At 39.0% G+C, this 24,694-nt stretch overlaps 1 protein-coding gene across 2 annotated transcripts in view; it reads right to left on the bottom strand.

The window, feature by feature from the left end:
• Positions 1 to 583: 583 nt before the first annotated feature.
• The window catches only part of LOC110047378 (rhotekin-like), a 66,465-nt gene continuing 42,354 nt past the window's right edge, over positions 584 to 24,694 (bottom strand). The window contains exons 7-10 of one of the 2 annotated variants that reach the window (XM_020753156.2): positions 20,054 to 20,205; positions 12,608 to 12,736; positions 5,273 to 5,561; positions 584 to 3,322 (exon numbers count right to left, since the gene is read on the bottom strand). In XM_020753156.2, coding sequence (XP_020608815.2) covers positions 3,138 to 3,322; positions 5,273 to 5,561; positions 12,608 to 12,736; positions 20,054 to 20,205 — 755 coding nt within the window. In that variant the 3' untranslated portion in view covers positions 584 to 3,137. The remainder of the gene's footprint in view (positions 3,323 to 5,272; positions 5,562 to 12,607; positions 12,737 to 20,053; positions 20,206 to 24,694) is intronic. The other variant, XM_020753228.2, reaches the window with a different exon arrangement.

Consider the following 24,694-nt stretch of genomic DNA (forward strand, 5'->3'; position numbering starts at 1 on the left):
GACATTGTATACAGATATAAATTTACCCCCTCTTATGCCTGATGGGGATAAAAACTTTGGTGGCTCTTTAGTTTTCGATTTTAAAAAATAATGAGTCACATGAAAACGATCTATTGTCTCAAGAAATATTTGTTACAAGTGTTGGCCATCTGAAATTGAATTCTAAGTGTCGCCAACAATTCAAATGCATTTCCCGGAAAACGTTTTGTCCAGTACAAGTTAATACTTAATTAATTTAAAATGCTTTTACCGCAGGCTATAATCTATTCATCGCTAGTTCAACTTCACGTGCAAATCGTTATCTGACAATGGGACATTCGATCAAACTTAGTTTTCTAACGAGTCATTCGAACACCACCGAAGTAGACCAGACATAAGAAGTACGCGCGTGACCGCGCTGCTCTAATCATTGATTACTTAGCTCTCATTAACCGAGCAGGAGGTCTGTATGGGAGAATCTTGACCGAGGTCGTGAGTACAGACCGAGGTAAATTAGAGGAACCTGCACTCATTGTAGTCAGTTGAATGAATACCCAACGCTCCCTACCCCTCCCCTACCGACTCCCCTATCCCCAATAATATCTTTTCATATTTCGAGCTGACACCAGTTTATTTTTTGTTTATTTTAGTTTTGAAAATTTAATTTACATATTTTTCATATTTTTTACATAATTATTCGATGTTCCGGAATGCTCCGGGATGTTCCATGTTCCTGGTTTTATCGACGGTCCAAATGAATTGCTGTTAACATATATTTTGATGTCATTCTGAGAGATTTGGTAGTTTTCATAGTTCTAGATTGTTTCATTTTCTTATGCGAAGCTTCAAGTTTTCTCCGAGCTTCACAAGCGGCATGTTGTGGAGAAGAATACTGTGATTGATTTTACAATTTCAATTATTATTTTTCTTAGGCCTTAAAAGGCCTCAATACCACGAATAACAATATCTTTATTTCTCATAGCAGTAACACTAAATTAAGTTATTGTTGAAGTCTGCTGTTTTGAATGAGTCTGGACGCTAAATGGAGTGCTGGTAACATTGGGACTCTGCAAAACGAGGAAACGGATGGCGGATGGCACAAAACGATAAAAAATAAATCCAATATATAAACGAGTTTGAATAGTTAATTGTATAATTACGTAAAAATAATAGACTGAAAAAATAAAATAACAATACATAGGAAATGAAGAGTATGTAATAATGCTTTTATTGTGTGTTGTGTCAGCGGTTTTGGTGTGGTTGGAACATGTGGCAGGATGGCGAAATTTGCGGGAAACGATCGACATAACAAAGACAATTCCAAAGGCAACGCTCTATCTAATAATAATTTTATTTTCTCGGCCTCGGGGTATTACAGAAAAATTCGTTGACACAATAAACCAGTAAAAAGTCTTGTCCGTGTGCCTACAATCCATTCCTTCATTTTTAATTTAATAATTTAAAATTAATTAATTAATTTACTTATTATTTTCAGCTATCCGCTGTCCGTTTCTATACTTTGCAAGAGTCCTGCTAAAATTTGCTTTTGGTGTGATTATACTACCTTTTCGAGTTGTTGAAGCGTATAAACTACTAAAACTAGAACGAGTACTAATAATTTACGTTGTAAAAACCAAACTTATTTGGCCGGGCAAGACTTTGAAATAAAGACGACCAGGTCATTCATACAATGTGTCAACTTTGCAACATTTCTCAGGCAGCTCGCTAAATCAAGTCATTCTTCTTTTGAAATCTTATTTCGCCAGTCGCCACAATCATGAATCTCACTACAGTTTTCCGAATAATTCTCTCTCTTATTGCGTCATTCAAGCAAGTTCAGTAGAATTATATATATTGCAACTAAGATAAAGGTACTTGGAGGATTACGTCACTGCTAGGGAAATGGCCAGCTAGCTGAAAGATAAGTGTGATCACGCAACCTTCAGACTTTTTATGACTTCCACGACTAGTTTTCCACGCCTTTACACATGGTGCAAAGAGACAGTTGAATCAAAGCTGTTAAATTAGCCCGTGAACAGGGCCCGGTCAGCGGTTGGTCCCCCGGAAGAGATACAGTAAAAACTAGCATGTAAGAACCTAGTAGTTTAAGAACCTGCTGGTAGAAATTTGCAATTTAAAAACCGAAAAATATAAGAACCTGTTTAGCCAAGCATGATCAAACAGGTTCGTATACAGAGGGTTATCACTTACATTTTACAACTCATTTTACAACTCGTTATAGAGACAACACTACCTGTGCATTCTGTAATCATTTGTGTCATAATTTGGCTTATCATAATACAGCTTTGAATAAATACTGTATTTAAGGACCAAACGCAAGTGTAGTTACTTTTCTGCTAATCAACAACTTCATTTCCGTTATAGAAATTAAGAACCTAATTAAGGACCTACTTAGCCTAGATTACCAATAACTACCCCAAAATACAAGAACCTATTTTGCCATACTTAATAAATGTAGGTTCTTACACGCGGAGTTTTACTGTAGTGCAATAACACAGAGGAGAACAGTGATTGATACATCCAGAAAATTCTCTCAGGCTACGTGCTATATAAGATGCTTATTTTCCGCTGACATTTTAGCCGCAATAGACCAATTTCGATATATTAAAATTCAGCCTAACACAATAGACCTCAGTACGAGGGAATAAACCCCACAAACTCTATAGTTATTCCCCAGAGCCTCGTACTGAGGTCTATCGTTTTAGGCTGAATTTTAATATATCGAAATTGGTCTATTTTCAATCTACTTCAGTAAAGTGTAATTTTTTGGGATAGAATTCTTTTTCCGACGCGGCGAAAATCACAAATCAAATTTTATCTAGACAGTTAGAAAGTCTGCAGTCTTGCCTTCATGCGAACGATCAACTCGAAGGTTGCTTCCAGTCTACAGTTAAAACTGCAACTAATGTGCACACTCAGTCCAATACTTAAGAACATGGGTTACACTTAATTCTATATACAGTCATGCTCCTTCACGTATAGCTAGAGCGTGATTTCCTCTAAGACTGGCGTACCTCTTGACGGAGGAAAACAGAGAAGACAAGGAGGTGAGAGGTGAGGGGTGCTGTCACTAATACACTATTTTAGTGCGACTGTTTTCTCTGCGACGATTACTTCCCGGATCCATGAATAAAGAGTTAAATTGTAGTTTCATAATTTAACACATTCTCATCAGCTCCTTTCTTCTTTCCCTTTCTGAAGCTTCTGTTTAGGGGGTCTCTTTTTTGCCAGATGTCATATGTGCATTCAATGCTTGGGGAATCTGCCGGAATTGATTTCAGTTCGCACAGGGGTTGACGTTTACCATCATTTATAACGGTTTCTGTCGAGTCAAAAGGACATTATCACATTATGTGTAGGTCATTATGGGTGTAGGTTGTAGGTCCCCACTATGTGGCATTTGGTTGCAAAGGCTGCCCAGGGGTGGGGCATTTAACAATTCAGTCAAAAACGAAGGATTACACTTCACGACTTTTTTTAAAATGTAAGCCTGCTTTACTAAACAGCAGAAGGATTTACTCCAAGTAAAGAGCGTAGATGTAAACTCTTTTTCCAAGATTTAACCCACTGGAAATTAGCTCGTGCCCCATCAACAATCCTATAAATTCATGCTGGTCTTCCGTGTGCGAGAAAATCGAGGTGAGCAGCGATGGTGGATGGCACGATTGACAATATTTGTGGGAAGAGTTCTGAATTTGTGACTCGTTGTTTCAGACAAAAGGGCCTAGCGAGAAATGCAAATAGTTAGGATTATGCTGAAAACATGTCATGGGCATTATGTTTCCGAGGATTGTAAGTTAAGATTTGTTGTGCCTTCATTTGTCACATTGTTGGTGGTTATTACTTTATGTTTAACTTGTCTGTTGACTTAGTCCTAGAGCTATTTAGAGTACTGTTTATACTGTTGTACTGAAAATTAGCACGTATTAAACAGATTAAAAGAGACCTCTTTATAGAGAGGTTAGTTATGAAAAATCAAGCTTATTTTGATATCTGGTTTGACTTATATTACTGACGAGGAAATGTATTTTTGAAAAATACTTTGGGTTTGCAAGTCACAAATTGTCCGAACTTTATGTGGCTCACGGGCACGGTTTTTCAAAAAAACTATTTTTTACCCGGCAGTCAGAAATTCTTTCCGTTTTCCCATCAAAATTTCCATTCGACCCTGCTGAGAATGCCCAACCTCTGTGTAGAAATACCAAGGGATTTCCGAACTTTACAGGAGGCAGCGTGGCCGAGTGGTTTAGGGCGCTGGTGTTGTAATCCGGAGGTCCCAGGTTCAAGGCCTCCACGCTGCCACTAGCGCGATTTGTTTCTCGGTATTCCCGAGTTCAAATCCTCGGTCACGCTTTCTAAATAGCCAACTGGTCTGCCTCCTGCCACTCGGCATTTTGAACTACATTACGTTTATTTGAAATGTTTGTTTCCTTTGTTTCAGTGGCATGCCTGTAAACTAGCTAAGCTTAGTGCTTGTATAGCTAAGTGCATGATCACTATCAGTAACATTCACATCACATTCACATTCACATTCACATTCACATTCACATCACATCACATCACATTCACATCACATCACATTCACATCCACATCCACATCCACATCCACATCCCATCCCATCCCATCCCATCCCATCCCATCCCATCCCATCCCATCCCATCCCATCACATTACACTTCATTTCATTTCATGACATGACATTACATTACATCAGGCGTCTACATTGAATTGTTCATTTTGTCTCGGCATAAGAGCACATAACTGTAACACAACGAAAGTTAGCCACAGGTTGCGTGACATTGTTGATACCGAGAACTACTGAGTGAAGGCGGAGTTTGCAGTTCTTAGAACTGTTGGCCAGTTTTAAAAAAGTGTGTTTATAATAGATATAAATTTAAAAAATAAATCGTTCATTGTAGTCAAGAACTTCATGGTTCAAAATTTTTGACTGCCGGGTATCTAGTCTTTTGAACAACACTTTTCCCACGGCCCCACGATAGGCATTTTGCATGCGCCAGCTGTCCCACGATGGGACATTTGCAAATTTATAAAAACAAAATGTCAAATGCCAGGGTGTGGGAAAGGGAGAGGGGGAGGGAGAGAAGATGAGCAGGCTTGGAATTGACGGAACCATAGAAGGTATTTGTCTCTCGCTAAGTTTTGGTGGTTACCCTAGGTCTGTTTCTGTTTCTGTTTCTGTTTCCGGATTCCTGGTTTTCCTTATGGGCCTATGGGAGACCCACAAAACTAGAAGAGCAATGTTGCAACTCACCAGCAAAAGATGACAGTGGAATCTCAACTGAATCATATAAGGTTTTGTTCTCAACAAAGGAACGTTTGTGTTGAGATGGATAAACTATATTCATCTCTTGTTGGCAGGTTGTTTTCCATGCTGTAACATCCAAAATAGCTTGGTGCAAGGCATCCCTCCAGCATGCATATTCTTCATCTGACTCACATGCCAACACTGGCTCCTTTTCAGGCGTTAAACTTGTACTTGTAAGAATAAGGATGTGCCGGTGCTGAAAGGTAGGACTGATTGTGTCTGTTATCTCCATATGCTGATTATAAATCAAGAGAAAACATCGTTAACACATTTAACCTTTTAAGCCTACCATGCAAGTTCGTATAAACCAACGCAACAGTCAAACCTTAGAACAGACCCAAAACTAGCAAATAAAACTAACTATATATATACTCGGTCACTGCAATTAGAATCCTCTTCCCTGAATGAAATTAGTTGAGTAAGGACAACCAAGCTGGTGTTGTGGCAGTTCGAGAGGTGATTTATGTGGTTTTATTTGGGCAAAATATAAGCCATCATACACCTGGACAATATTTCTTTCAATATGGCAGGGTAAGGGACCCAATAACTTTATTTCAAACTTTACCAAACCCAAGCTTCAATGCTTACTTGCACAGCGATGTGGCTCACTGTGGCTGCCTAACAATTTTTGAGTTATTTTTTTTGGTAAAACTAGTTGTACCTAGATCACGAGCGAATGAACTGTTATTATGAGGATAATGGTTGTTTAGCAAGTATTTTATATATACATGTAGATGTACTGAATTGTTGTTAAAGAACAAACATGGAATGGTTTTCGGTAGAATTTATATTAAATTATTTTTTGTTTGAAATGTTTAAAACATGAGAAATTGTAATTTAGGCGATTTTGAGAAGGAAGTCCTATTTCTTACAGACGTACAGCACAAGTTTCTTGCAGGTATTTGTTCAGAAATGCCCCGCGATTCTAAATAATGTTTTGGTTTTGTAGTAGACGAATTCCCTTAGCTTTAGCATACTATAAAATTTCAACTCACGGGCACGCCACTCATCAATGCCGCAGTATCATACAGCCGTCATTGCTGCCATTATATTGGGGAATGTTTTTGTTATCTGCAACTTTGGGTGTACCCATTTAGAGAGAAACAATGAAAGAAAAACAGATGCAAGTGGCTTACTATAAACTCACTGAATTAAAAGAGCTTTGTGACAAAAGTTGTATGGTGGAGTCCTGGTACATACACCTTGCTAGACTGCGAAAAGGACCAGTAACAGAGCCATGTAAGAATTGTCGGAAGGGCATCAAGAATACGTATAAGGTGTGTATGGGTTGTGGGCGTCACACATTACTTACGAGAGAGCAGAGTTTTGGAAAAAAGTATGAAGGATTTAAATTTTCCTATTAGAGAAATGTGGATCTTAGCATATGTTAATTCAACAGATGGAAAAGGCTATCTAAAACTTGAACGATTTGTTGGAAAATGGTTTAATCTGCTCTGTTAATAACATAAAATCTGTAGAACAAAGAACAAGTGAGGCAGTTATCACTGATGAAAGCAGCGGCATTCCATGGCCGTTTTATCATAATATGATATAAGATAATTTAAAATCTTCTGGTCCGTCCCAGTCGTCGAGGATAATGAGTGTGTTGGTGTCAAGCTCGCAACCTTCAACCACTTTTCAACTTCGGGCTACTCACAGATGATTACAAAAATTGTGGGCCACAAAATAATTGACAAAATAATGCACTCTAATAAAAAAATTGTTGATGATATTAAGTCGCCCGCCTGCAATGATGAAAATGTTGCATTTTACGTTCTAGGAACCCAAAGTTTTTCTATTTATCTCGAGCATAAGTATCTTCGTTCCAGGTTAAATTTATGTTTCTGCCACATGGAGGGCACTAACGTTTCTCAGCAGTCACTGATCAGTTCTTGGAAGTTTCGATCCGCCTGATGTTAGTCAAATAAAGTTGGTCTGTTTGAGGTCCATCAATAATTAGTCAAATTAAGTCTGCCTGTTTGAGGCCCAGTTGTCAGGTTTGTTAGTCCCCAATAAGATTTTTGTACCGGCAGTTGTTGCTGTTAAGGGGTGTTTGTTGGAAGTTAAGTTTACCAGCTTTCCAGAGTCATCCAGAGTCCCAGGCAATTCTGTGGTTCGTCAGATGATGATGTACAGCAATTTGATTGTTGGGTCAAATGGTAAATTTTTAAAGTTTCTTTTGTCTTACAATTCCCAAAAGAGACTTGGAAACAAAGAAAACACCATCAAAGATAGAGGTTTGTCCTGAAAGTCTCGTAGCGAGCGTGGCCTATTGTCAAAAGGGAAAAACTGTCTTGGAGGTCCCAAATCTAATGCCTGTCAATCAAGATACCAATGCCTCAAATGTCGAGGAAATCACCACACCAGGCTCAACACAGGGCCACCCCCTATCACAACCAACCCCAATTTCAGAGGTACTTATCAATATCAACCCCTCAGTGTTCCTCTACTCAAGTTATAGTTACAGTGTACACAGATTACATAGCTTGTGAAGCCAACATTCGTTTTGATGAAGGGGCTCAACCTTGATACATCGCTCACACCCTAGCCAGTCAAGTGGGCCTAGAAACCTCAGAAAAGGAAGAGGTTCATCTATCAGCCTTTAGAGGACAAACATAAGCTGTCAGACACCTACCTCTGGCTACTATAAATGTTGTGACACCTTCCGGTGAAAAAAATCCCCCTCCATGTTTTAGTAGCAAAGATAGCCACACCACTTCAAACTCACAGGCATCAAAGTGTGGAAAACCTCCCTCGCCTTAGGGGACTGAGACTTGCACATCCAATTACGTCTGACAAGAGCTTTGAAGTGTCACTTCTTATTGGTTCACTTCTGGGATCTAGTTGAAGATGAAGTTATCCTTGGCCATGAACCAACAGCTGTTGAATCAAAACTGGGTTACCTCCTTTCAGGACCATTGCAAACACCATCCTGCCTACCTTCCACTGCTGTTGTGAACTTGACCTATAAAAATTTTGGTCTCTAGAAGCCCTGGGCATCTCCCCACCATCAGAGAAGAATGATTATGAAGTGTTCTTGGAAAACTACATCAACAAATCGATCACAAGAAATCAAGATGGTAGTTACAACACACAATTCCCTTGGAACTATGACTCCCCCTTTCTCCCGACAAACTACACCAAATGGTTTGTCTTGCTGCCACACCCCAACTCCTGACTACCTAAGAGAACATTATAGCTGAACATGAAGCACAAGGATTCATTGAGAGAGTTGATGCTGTACAGCCCACACACTAAGCCCACTATGTCCCTCACCATACAGTTAAGAAAGACTCAGCTACAACCGCAATCAGAATTGTTTATGACTGCAGCTTCCACTCTTCACCTGACACACCCTGCCTGAATGATTGTCTCCTTGTTGGCCCACCATTCCTTAACAACATATGCTTGATTATTCTGCAGCTCCGTACCTTCACTTATGGCCTGACGACAGACATCAAAAAGGCATTCTTCCACGTTGGCCTTGACAAAGGTGATAGAGACTTAACCAGATTTTTCTGGTTATCTAACCCTGAGGAGCCAGAAAGCAAGTTCCAAGTATACCACCACCTAGACAGCTACAACACAACTGTGGCTGAAGATATGAAGGGGAATATCTATGTCAACAATGTCATCTCAGGTTGCAATCAAGACCTAGAAACAGTTGCCTACTACAAGGAAGCCCACTCAATCATGAATGAAGCCCACTTCAACTTGCGCTCCTGGTCCTCAAATAGCTCGTCACTTAGAGAGGAAGCTGCAAAGGATGGCACATCTGATTCAAATGAAATTGTGATCATTCTTGGTTTGAAATGGAATCCTTTTCTGGATATTCTTACCCTGACCGCAAGTACAGATAGTCCACACAGCAGTTGGTTACCAAGTGAAATGTATTACAAGTATCGTCGAAGTGCTATAAACCTATAGGACTCCTGTCCAAGTAACCAGAAGAGCCAAACTATTGATCCAAGAATTTTGGCAACAACAGCCAATGGCACGAAATTGCTCACAACATGAGGGAAGCAGCTACTATCACCTTCTTTCCAAATTCAATGATAACCATGCAAATCGCGACAAATTCAAACCCTAAGGGCCCGGGATTCTGGAAATTAAATACAGTCTTTCTATCAAAAGATAATGATGTCACCAAAATCAAAAATACGATCCAAGAAACAAAAAGTGAATGTGCAAACAACCCTTCTGTGTCTCCCCCTCTCCTATGAGAAATGATAAAACTAAAGGTGAGAGAAACATCACTAAATTATGTAAAACAAAGGAAAAAAGAAAGATTCGACCAGGCGACAAAATAGAAAAGACCATAGCCACGCTCGAAAGAACACTGGAAGACCAAATTATCGAAGGACAATTACGGGAAAAACTTTTAGATGTACTGAAGAGCAAAAAAGAACAACACGAAAAGACGATAGAATATGGAACAAAAGGCGCTATTTTGAGGTCGCGGAGCCGATGGTACAACGAAGGCCAGAAAAATACCAAATATTTCCTTAATCTGGAAAAAAGACATTATAAACAAGGAACAATTTCAGCGTATCTTTTAAAGTAGTTAGTTTTTTATACATATATATTATTTATACATGCTCTTTTTATTTTACGTTATACAGGGCCCTCGTTGATACCAGTCCTGCGACTGACGGGGTCACCCTGTTTAAATATCGATTATTATTATTATTATTATTATTATTATTATTATTATTATTATTATTATTATTATTATCATCATCATCAGTAAGCCAGCTGAGAATAAACAAGCATAACTTTATTACAAAGGACAACCAGATATTAAAGGAATGCCTTTCTTTTTATAGAAGTTTATACACAAAAAAACTGACTGATCGGCAAGATCCATCCATCATCAAATCTTTCTTTCCGGAAGAATAGGATGTACATCTCTCAAAAGCAGAAGAAACTTCCTGTGAAGGCCCACTTACAGAAACAGAATGTCTCTCTTCCTTGAAGCAAATAGCTGACGGCAAAACTCCTGGAACAGACGGACTACCAGCAGAGTTCTATAAAATGTTTTGGTGCGACATTTCAGACGCTCTTATTGCCGCGATTAACTTTGCACACGAGATCGGTAAACTACCAATAACTCAGAGTTGAGGAGTAATAAACTTATTCCCAAGAAAGAAACAGACCTCAAAATTTAAAAAACTGGCGACCTTTTCTCTTTTAAATTGCGATTACAAAATAGCCGCAAAGTCAATCACATATAGAATCCAAGCTACTCTCCCAAACCTCATCAACCACGACCAGACAGGATTTATTTAAGGCAGGTTTATTGGTGAAAAGATACGTCTGATCGATAGCATCATTAACTACACCGCTGACAAAAATATCACTGGTTTGATTCTGCTTCTAGACTTCGAAAAAGTCTTTGACATACTCGAGTGGCCATTCACTGAAAAAACCTTACAACACTATCGCTGCGGCCCCTCGATCCAAAAATGGATACAAACTCTTTATTGTGATATTGAAAGCTGCGCAATAAACAACGGTGGATGAGCGAACGTTTTAAAATTGAAAGAGGTGTGAGACAAGGCTGTCCTCTATCTCTATATTTATTTGTTCTTTCCGTTGAAGTTCTAACTTACGCAATTCGACACGACCCTAGCATTAAAGGCATTTCAATCAGTCAAAATGAATTCAAATTAAGTCAATATGCAGATGACACCACACTAATTTTAGACGGCTCAAAAGACACGCTTGAAGCCTCGCTAGACGTTATAGAAAAATTCAGCAAGATATCTGGTCTCAGACTTAATAACAAAAAACGGAAGCGTTATGGACAGGTTCAAAGGCGAGAAGCTCAAACTCTTGTGTCCAGAAAAAGATTTCAAATAGCAAGAGTTCAAAATTAAAACAATACGAGTTTGGCTCTCAATAAAACCTGAACTAACTATAAATCTGAATTTCAAAGAAAAAACGGAAAAAGTCCAGAACGTACTTAAAAACCGGCAGTAACGAAGATTAAGCGTACTTGGAAAAATCACTATATTAAAAAGCCTAGTCGGCTCCCAGCTGGTTAATGTCTTTTCTCCTCTTCAAACAAACCACCAAGCTATCGAAGAATTGAATGAAGCTTTCTATCATTTCCTATGGGCCGGGAAACCCGATAAGATTAAAAGAAACGTTATAATTAACGAGTACAGCGATGGTGGGCTTAAAATCTTTGATCTTTTCTCATTCAATAAATCTTTAAAAACTATCTGGATCCAAAAATATCTTGATAAAACAAAGATGAGAAAGTGGGAACTCTTCTTTGACCTAGAACTTGGCAGATACGGTGGGGAAGCTGTTTTTTTGGGTAACCTAGAAAATAGATACCAAAACCCACTTCCAAACTTCTGATATGTTCGTTAACGAAATACTGCTGATTTGGGCCGAGGTGAATTATAACAACATTTGTTCCTTACAGCATTATAAAGCACAGCGTCTCTGGAATAATTCTTTGAAAGAATTGATCGCAAACCTGTTTATTTTCGAGAATGGCTTGCAAAAGGAATTTTGACAATCGAGTCTCTTATAAAAGACGAGACCTGTTTCCTCTCTTATGCAGAGTTTTTAAATAAATATCATTGCAAAGGCTGCCCACTCGTTTTCAGTGGGATTATTGCGACATTGAAGACAATAAGGAAGAGATTCAAGGAAAATATTGACAGTCTGAAAAATGTTGAGGTTGAACCTGGCGCCTTTGATCTTACCGCAACCACAATCCCTTGAATTTCGCAAAAACGTGTTTAAGGCCCTACAATGTGACCTATTCCCGACTAGAGAGCTGCCTCGTTCGTTCGCTCCAGGCTCAGTCACTGCGGCAGCAACTAAATGCTTCAGTGATCTTCGAGAGAAACAAGTTATATCTCGAGAGAAACGAGACCAAAGGTGGTAACTTACATTTGAGCAGTGCTGCAGCTGTATCAGGGTGTAGACCACTTTGAAGTAGAACTATCCTGGAGCAAGTTTTACTTTTTAAAAAAAAAAGCTCCATTATGTCCATGGATGCTCTCGTTTTGCTCTCGTTTCCACTTATTAATATTTTTGCAGCCATGTTCTGCAGTCATGGGGGGAATGATTCAAGTAAAATTCAGGGACAGATTTTTGAATAGATGTCTTCTTTTAGCTAGATGCAATAACTAAGGGTGATAAAAAACAAATAAATTAGAACAAATAATTTTGAGCTTCCACCACTTCTGCTCAATATTCAATCTCTGTGTGACAGAGTTAAACAATGATTGATACTAAAAAGCAGAAAGCAAGTCTTACTGGCTTGATTTCTATACACTCCACCAGTTCGTTCTCATCAAAGTCCTCTTTACTTTTCCAGCATTTAATTCTCCCATGTCTCAAAACACACCAAAGTCGACACCATGAAGACTGGTTGCCAATCATTCTCTAAAAACAATGCACATGAAAAACCAAGCAATTAAAGAAATGACAGAAAAATACATCACTGTTAACGAGTGATAGCATACATGTAGATAGGGGGGTGTATACATGTAGCAGTTAGTTGAGGAAAAAATTCCCTCGCTCAGTCAGTCAGTTGTTAGTTCATAAACAATAGCCTTCTGTAAGAGGGGCAACATGCCCGATCATGATGAACAAACTGGCTGTCAAAGCGATCAAACTGTTCTTTCATGTTTGGAGTCAAATATATGTGCCCCCAAAAATAGAGACTATTTGATATACAGCAAAGGCGGGTGCAATGGTGGGTGCATAATCACGAGATGGCTCAAAAATAGGTCCACAGTGCGTACCAACAGAAGGCGTAGAATCACCATAAAGGTAAGGCAATGAGCGATTTAAGAGATTGTCTAATTCACCTCGTAGATCTTTGGCGAGGCAAAAAATATCCCGTGACAACGTGCTTAGACCAAAGATGATGAACAACAGCTTCTTTCTGTTTATCGCCGAGCTAAGCAACATGTGGAAATTTCTCTAAACAGGATTCTAACAACTGCTCTATTACGAAGCATGGCATGTGTCAGTGATAACAACTTCTGCAAACAACAAAACACGCCTGGATGCAACCGTGATCAGCCATTGTCAAGGTGATGATACGTTTGTTGCATTTCAACCAATGGGAATTTCTTGCTTCTGGAGAAACAGGGAATTCACTTTTTTCCTAAGATGTCCACACTCCACGGTCACAGTCCCTATATATTTCTTGGTCCCCACCCTCTACCCTGTCAAGTCTCCCATTTTACACTGGTGTCCAATTCTCTCCCGATTCTATCCACCCTTTCAACGATTGAAAATGGAGGGCTGTTGACAATCTAATAGTACAGCGGTGTTCATTAAGTCGTTGTTTAGTCTCCCCTAAATTAAAGTGGTTACAATGAATCATGTAGATGGGGTTTTTAGTGTCACAAGTCAGGTTAGATTTGATGGGGCAAGTTTTCCCAGTAGAAAAGAAGGTGTAGGAAGTTAGTTACTTGTGGGGACAAGTAGCAAAGTTTTTACCACAATGGAAAGACCCATAGGTGAGTTGGGGTTCAGTCGAATATGAAGTCACCAAGGTTGGGAGAGAGTCTGAAGGCCACAACAGGCATAATTATACCAAAAAACGCGTTTGCAACGGTTAGAAGTTAGCAGCAAATTGAAATGTTTTTTGATAATATTAGAAATGTGGGGAAGTGATGGATTAAAAGTAGTTATAAATGGTACATGTTTAGGTTTGTTGAAGTCTTTGGTTTGTAGATTGAGTCTGCAGGGGATGTCAGCGGCGCATTGTATTTGCTTGGTGAGGAAGTTACAGTTGTAACCTCGATTGAGGAGGTTAAGCGGTAAGTTGAGCGTCAAGTTGAGCTGCATGGGTATTAAATGTTGCCTATGTAGAACCAGTATGTTGTAGACAGAGTGCTAGACTGAAAGGAATGGCAAGATGAATAATAGAGTGGATGTTGGTGTTTGTCTGTGGGTTTAGTGTAGGGGTCAGAACAGATGCTACCATAATTAGTTCAAGAGACATTAACGTCAAGGAAAGTTACATTAGTAGATGTGTGTGAACTTGTGAATTTAATGGCAGGTGAATGTTGTTGACAATCAATGAAAATTTTTGGCTAATCCAGACCTTGAGTCCAGATAAAAATATCATTGACATATCGTAGGCAAGTGTGGGGTTAAAATGGGGCATTTTCCAAAGCGTTGGCTTCAAAATAATAACAATAATGACAAAAAAAATAGCACAAGTAGGAGCCAATTTAGTACCCATTCCTGTGCTGTGGATTTGAAGATAGCTAGTGGTTGAACTTATTCATTTTGAGTGTCATGCAAATGACTCCCTTCAACCAAATAATGACAGTAAAACACTGTTCTGGATGTTACATCGCGGACGTTACATTTCTTGAACTTTGAGTTAAAACATTTTGAAATGGATCCTAAAAGCCAAAACATTACACCCCAAGACCATTATGTCCTTCTAGACATGCTAGTTTCACGTGACAAACATTTTGACACAAATAACGGCTTTCAAGACGCTTGGGAACTATTCTCAAATTTCAGCAATAGAAGAGGTTCTGCTATATTTCTGATGAACACAGTCATTTCCAACAGTTGTTACACCCTTTCATGTTTCCTTTTAAGTTCAAGAGTTTTTTCCACAGCTGGTTGCTTTAGAATTTCAAATGGTCAACTGATAAAGTGAGGATCAATAACAGAAGCAGAAAAAATGTTTGAAAAGTGGTCTCTTTTGTATTCCCTTGTCTAGGCCAATGATAAGTAGTTGTGCAAACTCTGTGAAGGGACCTTGAATTCAACAAAACTGCCATTTTCGTCTATTCTCTGACAGAAAAAAACTTATTATTCTGGTGACAAGCAGATGTTTCCAGGCTCAGAATGTAAAGAGCATGCTCAAATGCAGCTGGTACTTTATGTAAAAGCCATGTTGTGTCCTCCAAACTGTGCTGTGATAATTCATGGCTTTTACATGAAATAGTAACCAGTTTCATCCGTAACAACAGTAAATACTAGCAGTAATCGTAGATTAAAGAGTGCGTTCAAGTTTTGGTAGGTTCAGTATGTTAAAAAAGCAGAAATTCTAGGAACAGCATTTTGGGCCTGAGCTGTTAGGTAGGCGTGAAATTGGCCTCTCTCCAGCAGGGGCAAAAACAAATGAATTGATCGAAAGCACATGCATGGTTTGTTCTCGCTTACACATGTATTACGTAATATTAGTTACGACCGGTCAGTAAAAAACACGGACTGCAGTTGGTAGGCTGCATTTAGTCCGCAGTTCGCGTTTTATACCCGAGTCCATGTTTTATACCCAGTTCGTAGTGCGCAGTCCGCAGTCCGCAGTCTACAGTCCGTAGTCTGCAGTCCGCAGTCTGCAGTTCGTGTTTTATACTGACTGTGTAAATCAACACAAACGATGCCTGTTCCGTCGGTATGCGAGACGACGTGCCTGTATTACCAAAACTAGGACAATTATTCTGTTTACGAACATGACTTTGAATCGCCTTGGCTTTGGGGGAACAGCTACAGGGCATTTTCACTTCCGAAACAATGAAACAGAGGACACGTTAGCGTACCAAAGCAATCCTGTGGGAGTTGAACTCTTTTCCTATGTAAACACTTTTGTTTGGTTTTTGTTACATATTTTGCACACAGCAATCTAGGCCAGCGAAGTGAAACTACACATTTCCTCCTTTGATTTATTCAGTAGAAAGCAGCTTTGGTTTTGGTCGAAGAGATGAGGGTTCACAACATGCAGCCCAACCACAGCTTTCTGTTCGTACGAAAAGTTGTACACGTTTCGCGAAGACATGTCTGCAAGGTTTTTAAATACCATTAACAATGACTTCGAAATTTAAATAAACAGCTTATCCGCTACAGTCCACAATAAGCTGCCTCGACACTCGAAAGTCCGCAATATCGAACAACAATCGAAAGAAAGCACATGGACGAACATGGAGATGATGTCATTCGCCCCTGAAGAATTTTTTGGGGGCCCAAATTGGTATCCATAGAAAGATACATACACAAAAATTCGAATCTTTCCGCACTGCCTGATTAGAACTGTGTTCTCTCGAATGCAATTAACCTATCTTGCTTTATATGACCAAAGACAATGCAGAAAAGCTGATTTATGTTCTATACTTGGCGGTGATTTACAGTGTAACGCCCACGACACTGGTTATAATGTCTGCGACGTTTAAGTTCAAGCACTCTTGTAAAATTGAGAACTGTCAGTTTAAATGAAATCAACCTTTTTTGTTCACACAACCACTTAACTGCAGGTATGTGGGACAGTTTATACAAAAAGCCTTGATACGTACTTCACAGGAATTTTGAATGAATGTTAATGCACTCAATTATTGTGGTTGTTTTTTATGTAACGTCTGCTACTGTGATGTGAAGTATATATGAAATAATTCGTATATGAACTGCGGTTGTAGATGAAAGTGAAGAATGATCATCGCAGTAAATTTTCCAATTTAAGCAATTGGAAAGAAGAAGCCTGAAAAAAAATCAGGGTTTCAACGGGATTCGAATCCGTGACCTCCGCGATACCGGTGCGATGCTTTACCAACTGAGCTATGAAGCCACACATTGGGAGCGAGGTCAATTAATTGAGTTCATATCTTCCCGTGGGGAGTGAAATGATGTGAAGTAAATATGAAATAATTCATATATGAACTGCGGTTGTAGATGAAAGTGAAGAATGATCGTCGCAGTAAATTTTCCAATTTAAGCAATTGGAAAGAAGAAGCCTGAAAAAAAAATCAGAGCTTCTTCTTTCCAATTGCTTAAATTGGAAAATTTACTGCGATGATCATTCTTCACTTTCATCTACAACCGCAGTTCATATATGAATTATTTCATGTATACTTCACATCATTCACTCCTCACGGGAAGATATGAACTCAATTAATTGACCTCGCTCCCAATGTGTGGCTTCATAGCTCAGTTAGTTGAGCATCGCACCGGTCTCGCGGAGGTCACGGGTTCGAATCCCGTTGAAGCCCTGAATTTTTTCAGGCTTCATCTTTCCAATTGCTTAAATTGGAAAATTTACTGCGATGAAGCCCTGATTTTTTTCAGGCTTCCTCTTTTCAATTGCTTAAATTGGAAAATTTACTGCGATGATCATTCTTCACTTTCATCTACAACCGCAGTTCATATGTTAATTATTTCATATATACTTCACATCATTTCACTCCTCAAGGGAAGATATGAACTCAATTAATTGACCTCGCTCCCAATGTGTGGCTTCACAGCTCAGTTGGTAGAGCATAGCACCGGTATCGCAGAGGTCACGGGTTCGAATCCCGTTGAAGCCCTGATTTTTTTTTTCAGGCTTCTTCTTTCCAATTGCTTAAATTGGAAAATTTACTGCAATGATCATTCTTCACTTTCGTCTGCCACTGTGTTGTTTTGCTCTATTTCTTTAATAGAAGTCACTTGATTGGAAAGATTGTACAGCCCTGTGAACATGTCAGTAGGCACGAACATGTTCATTAACAGAAAACTGGATGAATCCTTTTTAACCTTTGTCTGTGGTAGATTAAAGTTTTGAAACTGAGTCTGATTATAACGTTCGCAAAAGTGGAATTAATCAAGTGATGATTGATATGAGCGAACCTTTGCATAAAATATGGAATTACTCATTTTGTAAAGAACACTGATGTTTCAAAGGGTAAGACAGTCAAACCCCGCTATTTTGAACTCTCATGATCCGGGGAAAATAGTTCAAAATAGCAGAAGTTCAAAATAACTGAACGTAAATGCCTGAAAAGTAGATTCCAGTGGTTTTGAGTTCGAAATAACGGGGAATTTTAAATAAGTGAGTGCAAATTAGCAGGGTCCCATATTATCACAATAAGGCCTGGTTTACATTAGTGACATAATGACATAAGAACGTTATCACTTATCTGAGTAATGTGAACATAAAAAATATACTAGTAGTGATCAGAGATTATGAGAGCGCGTTCGACGCTCTCACTTTAATATATAATTATATATCGTAAATGAATGATTTCACTAGCTGACTTTCAACCTTTGTCTATTACTAAAATCAACATTTTTCAGCAGCAACCGAGGTTTTACAGTCAGATACGCATAGTGTCAAAGTCCATGCTAGTGAAGAGGTCACGATTTGTTGATACGTTGCGTGACGCTGCCAGTTTCTGTAGTCTCTCAAGTTTCATTGAATATTTAAATTACGTACATTATTCTAAGCTAGCATTTGCAGTCGCGTGTTCGTTTCGTGACTAATTTGAGTATTTCCCCTGATGAATAAAGTAGTCTTATGGATCTTGCCTTCAGAGTACTTTTCCACCGATTCCAAACAATAAAATTTCGACCGGATAAAGACTGAGCTATCTGTCGCGACTGGAACTAATCAACAAATGCAATCAAAATGTAGCTGTTCCCACGGTTATCATCCCAAAGCCAGGTCGTGTTAATAAACAAGGACAGTTCCCTCAGATTGCGATAAATGCTGCTGTCGAATCGTTTAAATTCGCCAAAACTTATGTGAGTAATGTGAACACAAAAAATATGTAACGACATACATTGTAAGGAAAAGATCCTTTTTTTATGTCGTCATGTTCATGCTGTTATTAATAATACTATTACGTCAGTATGTTCACACTGCAAACATAATGACACAACATCCTTCTTTTTCATTAATATATAGATTTAGCCAAGCCAAAAAGCGGAGCTCCTGATTACAATAAATAACCATAGATGAAAAGAGGAATTTTCCCCTCTGGATCAGAAAAATGATCAATTGTGAGCATGTGCTTGTTCAGTGTGTGATTTCACTATTTTTTCTAGTTACATTTTGACAAACCATACCTAGTGAGTGTGCCCAAGATCGTTGAAATTACGTATGCAATATACCAGGGACTTTCCAAGAGACGATTGTGCAAGGAATATGTCGGAAGAAAAGTCAACAACGCGTCAGGGTTTTAATTTGCGCCGCAATTTTGCCTTTGCATGTACTCCCTCCCTCTCCTCCAGAGTAATAACCTGGCTTGAGCCCGCGATCCAATCGAAAACCCAGTGCCTGGTCAGCGGTCAACTTAAAAAACCCGCGACCTCGATGAGCTTTTGACCTGAGCTCGTGATAAAGTCGCGTGATACTGGTCAGCGGATACCAAGTTTTGACAGCTATCAATTAATCATAACATGGATGTCCAATATCAAAGATGTACTATGTGCTACTCTCTTATTTTTCAAGAAATGGGGCCTGGCGTACCGACGTACGGACAGTCACGTGACAACCAAAATTTTTGAGATCGATTGGTTACCAAGTTATTGATATCATTATGTAATTACTGTGAACTAGACATAAGCAATAACCAAAGCTTCTGTTGCTGAAAATAATGCTTCTGAAAGTAAACTTTCACAAAGATTTTCCTCTGGACTTCAAGATCACAACAGAAAGGTTATTTAAAAACTGTTCCCAACACTGTAAGATAATGTTGACAGATCTAAGCCAACCTTTTCGTAACTTGAATTGACCCTTTCCTAATCTCCTTCGCAACAACTTTTTCACTGTACATGATGTATGCTCAAACGTAACACTTTGCCCTAGAGATGTCAAATTATACATGACCTGCAAAACAGTGGAATTGCGAAAAAAGTAACAAATGATACTCTAACTTGCATAGTCTGATCCCCCACTACAACCTGTAACTTGCAATTCACAAGTTGAAAAGGTTGGCTCGTATCTGTTGGCGATCTGTATCTGCACAACTGTACCTGTACTTCAAGGAACCCACTCATCTGAACTTGTTCCACACAAGTTGGTCTAGCAGCTAGACGACAGCAAATCTGACCCCACAGAGCTAACAATGGCATGTTTGAGTCCTCAGTATATACAGTGGTCGCTAGGGGACTAGCCCCAACCAAACCTAATGATAAAATGGTATCAACATTGATTCAAATGTGAAACTAGAACTCTTACAATAACTGAACCCTACTTAAATTGCAAGCGACTTGGTAAGTACACAAACAAGCACTCAATATTAAAAACAGCACTAAAAACCTTGAAACTAACCTTGAAATTACCTCACATTTAACTCACATATAGTTAAACAGCCACTTCAGTTGTTCTGTTAGTAGTGTGTCAGTCATATCATATGAATTAATTGTGTTTACTGGCACTTAACATCAAAACAAGAATAAGTTCTTCCCTCTTCAACTTAACAGTGTTCCATTGCATGCTGTTTAAAAGTTACTCAGGCAACTAGCATACTGGATTCAAATTGCTTCAACAAGTAGCTAAGTTTCATTTGAAGTTCCACAAGTCCTGGTTTTCACTAGTTTTTGTGTATAACTTGCAATGTATAGTACTACTACTTACTAGTTTTTTTCAAAAAGGGTGAAAACAATCACCCTGTGGTGAACTGATAATAATTATTACAGACTGTTACTATAGCGTTAATCATACTCAGGTCATGTGACTGGTCCTGGAGACTGGAAAAACAATGCCATAATTTGGGCCACAAACCTTTGCCTTGCTTACTGAACAGCTCCAGAGTAACCTAACAAGGTAGCCCTTATCTGCAATTTCCTCAACATGAAGCAACTACGAGCATTTGTTCTAATTCCCCTTTAATTTGATGAAAGTGTGCAAGTTACATGTACCTCCCAGAATTTATTCTCCAGTATACCCATTTGTACACCTGAGTGAAGAGAGGCCCTGAAACTTAAGTACCTTGCATGAGAATAAGACAATAACCCCAGCCAGGGCTTGACCCCAGATCACTTTATCTGGAATACAGTGTAAGCTACTTATTTGTAGCCATTAGGTCTTCAGAGTTCCCAAAGGGGAAATGGTTAACATACAGTAGAAAGAATAAAGACAATCATAAGAAATGAAATTATGTTATAAACATGAACAATAGTAGGAATGTCTTGTTCCTGTAGCACTAGGAAAGCTCCTGTAGGCTTTTTAAAGACCCTCAATCATTTACTCAGACACACCACGGTCACACCAATCATTTTCTCAACTAAAGAGGTCACCAGTTTAGACAAAAGTGTTGGTAGAAACAAAATCTGTTTCCATCACAGTAATTACTGTTGGTGTTAAGTGTTTCTATAATTATTTATAACTTCTCTCTGATTCATTGTCATGTTTTTTAGATATTTATGTACTTTAATTTAAGATTTTATTTACATAAATTACATCCATCAAGTGATGCTGACAAGGACTAAACCAGAAGACAGCCTAGGAGAAATGAAAACCTTGTAAAGCTGTGGTTGCAGAGTCAGTGCACAATCCTTGGAAATAGAGAAGGAACAACTGGGCTATAGTTACAACCCTTACTTGTTACAAAAGTTTGAGCATTGGTGTGCTTGATTTTACCATTTTTTTTATTGGAGATTTCTCCGTTTCTGCAACCACAATTTGTGCCATGCGCTTTGCTTCCCATCAAGAACAATCTGTACTTTGTGCCATCTTCTTGCCACTATATCTGTCATGTTGTTTTACATGAACAAGATGATGGAATGAATAATTATGAACAACAGCAAAACAATCAGTGAATAAGGGGGAAATAGACCAGCTCTTTTCTAATTACCCAAGAAAATCGATTAATTTTGTCACCTCTACAGGTTCACCGCATAAGCTGGCATTGCAGAGTCTACTCCTGGTCCCAGGACTCCCCTTAAGTAAACCTGCTGACTGGGGACTATTGTAAGTCGGTCATGTTTGTGTTTTGAACACTGGGAGTGGATTAGGCCAAACAAGCACCATGCCCAAACTGGATAAATCTCTAGTAGTATATGTGGTATTCGACAAATACCTGCAAAATTGTTGACGCCTCGCCACGGCTCGGCTTGACTCACGCTCACCTTGCTGCCTTGGCGACAACAATTTTCCAGTATTTATTGAATACCACATATACTACTGTGGGCGCGCACCTTTTGAACAGTTTCATATTTTTGTATATGGAGACAGCAATGGAACTGGTAAAACGACTCAAAACCACAAGTGATTTACTGCTGAAGCTTATTGAAAACTGCCCAATTGACGTCAAGCTTTTCCAAGATATGTCTATTGATATAAAACAAATCGAAAAGACATTGTCTGAACTTAAAGAGTTACTCAGTTTTTTCGAATCAGTCGAGAGGAGGAATGTCTGGAGGCTTGAACTCGGTGGGGGTGAGGCTCTTCACCCCAGACATAATACTTAAAGGCGACCTTTTTTCTAACATGCGCAATAGAAAAAAAGTATTTGAACTTAAGACAGAAGGTAGAATAACGATGTCGCTTGCAAACAACATACTCATGGAAGAGGATTTTCAAGAACTCAAACAAAATCTACCCGATGTTACGACAAATCAACAAGTCGAACTTGAACCTGAACCACAGCAAGAAAAAGAGAAAAATTATTGCTGCAACGCCTGTGGCAAGAGATTTACTCAATTGAACTCGCTTAAAAGGCACAGAAAATATAGTTGTAAAAATTTGGAAACAGAAATGCTTCCTGAAGAAAGCTGCCCAGGATGTGGTAAAATGTTGCATAAAATGACCGTTTACAAGCATAAAAAATAAAGGCTGTCCGAAAAAAGTTAATTGAAGGTTTGCAAGTTAATTGTATAGTGATGGCAGATATTATCAACCAGTCATCTGAAAACATGAATAATCTTTCAGAAGAGGAATATAAAACAACTACGGACAAACCAAGTCTTTGTATGCAAGCTGGTATTATTGCAAATGCAAGGTCAGTGAACAAGGGCCAAGAAACGCATGTCAATGAGTTTGAAGAACTCATATTAATGAAAAATCTTTTGAAAAGGTATAAAGGTCCTAAAGAATTTTTAAGAAAATTTGCTGCTCTTGGGAAAGAGTATCTTGAAGGTCTTCATTGTTCTGAAAGATATTCAAGAATTTTGTACGCCATTATTACAGCATATATGGGAGAGATGGAAGATAATGAAAAAGAAGCATTTCTTGCCTTCTTTGGGGGAGGGTCTTTGTTTGAGGACTTATTAAACACCACTATTATACATTATCCCTATTTAAGACAAAGCAATTAAAGCTTTGCAAGTATTTAGCAAAATGGGACGCAGCAGGAATGGTTTTCTCAATGCAAGCCAGATGAAAAACAAAAGATTGAAAAAGGCAAGGAAAGAAGGGCCTTACTGGGGCTTGGTAAAAATACATAAAGAGAAAAGCGGCAAACAGGAGGTCTATCTGTTGGAAAAGTCGTCGGTTGAATTAATGCAAAGTTTAGACCCACAAGAAGCGGTCAAGGCACTTTTGAAATAATCAGCCAATATTCTCTTGTCAAAAAAAATATAAAGATACCTTGAGCAAAAATTTTTTTATCTACCCTGTAGTTATGTTACTGTCACGCTTGACGTTGTGTGACAGACCAACAAAGGTGGCAAAACCCTCGTTGGGGGTGCTCAGTGGCTGTTGTTGCCTAGCCCTGGCTAGGACTTCTCCTGCCACTGACAAGGCAACTGTCATTCCCATTTAACCTCTGGGACAGAGGTTCGAAATAGCGAGGGATCTCTGAGCACCCCTGTTGCCAGTAGGGCCAGAGCGGGTTCACCTGGGTACCATCTACTGGAAGACATCCCCCACTACTCCTAAAAAAGCGCCTTCACATGCCGTATTAGGAATCACAGGTGGCCACCCTGACATCCAAAAGCACCGCCATTTGCTTCCCTAATAATTGGTTATGCAAATCACATATTTGTATGGCTTGGTCAGGCTTTTTGCATACTTATGGTACTCTTTCTCTGTCATTCGTTGCACATGCGCAGAAAAATGACAAATTAATTTGTATAGATGTAATTGTTGCCGGGTATTAATTAGCTGCTTCAAACAAGGCATCGACGACCTCGCATGACACACATAGAGACTACTGGTTCTGGGCCAGCTGTGAACAAATAACTGTTTTCAGCTGCTGAAACGACCCCCCACCGTTAAAGCTTCACACAAGGCTCAGCTTTAACAGTGGGGGGTCGTTTCAGTAGCTGAAAACAGTTATTTGTTCACATGCTGTACCCAGAACCAGTAGTCTCTATGTGTGTGTTACACAACATAAAAGAAAACAAAGCACGGATGTGACACTGAAAATGCCTGCACTGATTATATACAAAAGTGGCCCAGAAATATTTCCTATTGAAGAAGTATCTGCACAGTATATACGTCGAGATGGCTGCCGAAAGATATTCGTCCGATGTTCTGCAAATGTTTTATGGCCCAATACCTGTGAGTGAAAAAAGAAACCAACGTGAATCATTAGAACCAGAAAAAAAACCCATTATTCAGCGGGTTCCAAACATACCAATATAATTCCCCAGATCTTCGTACATGGAGAATGGATGTATCCGAAAGAAATCCAGACAGGAGTGATATCTTAGTGTTCGCAAGAGAAAATA

This window comes from Orbicella faveolata, unplaced genomic scaffold (genome assembly GCF_042242905.1).
Source record: "Orbicella faveolata isolate gen_17 unplaced genomic scaffold, um_ofav_v1 contig_1, whole genome shotgun sequence".
Lineage (NCBI taxonomy): Eukaryota > Metazoa > Cnidaria > Anthozoa > Scleractinia > Merulinidae > Orbicella > Orbicella faveolata.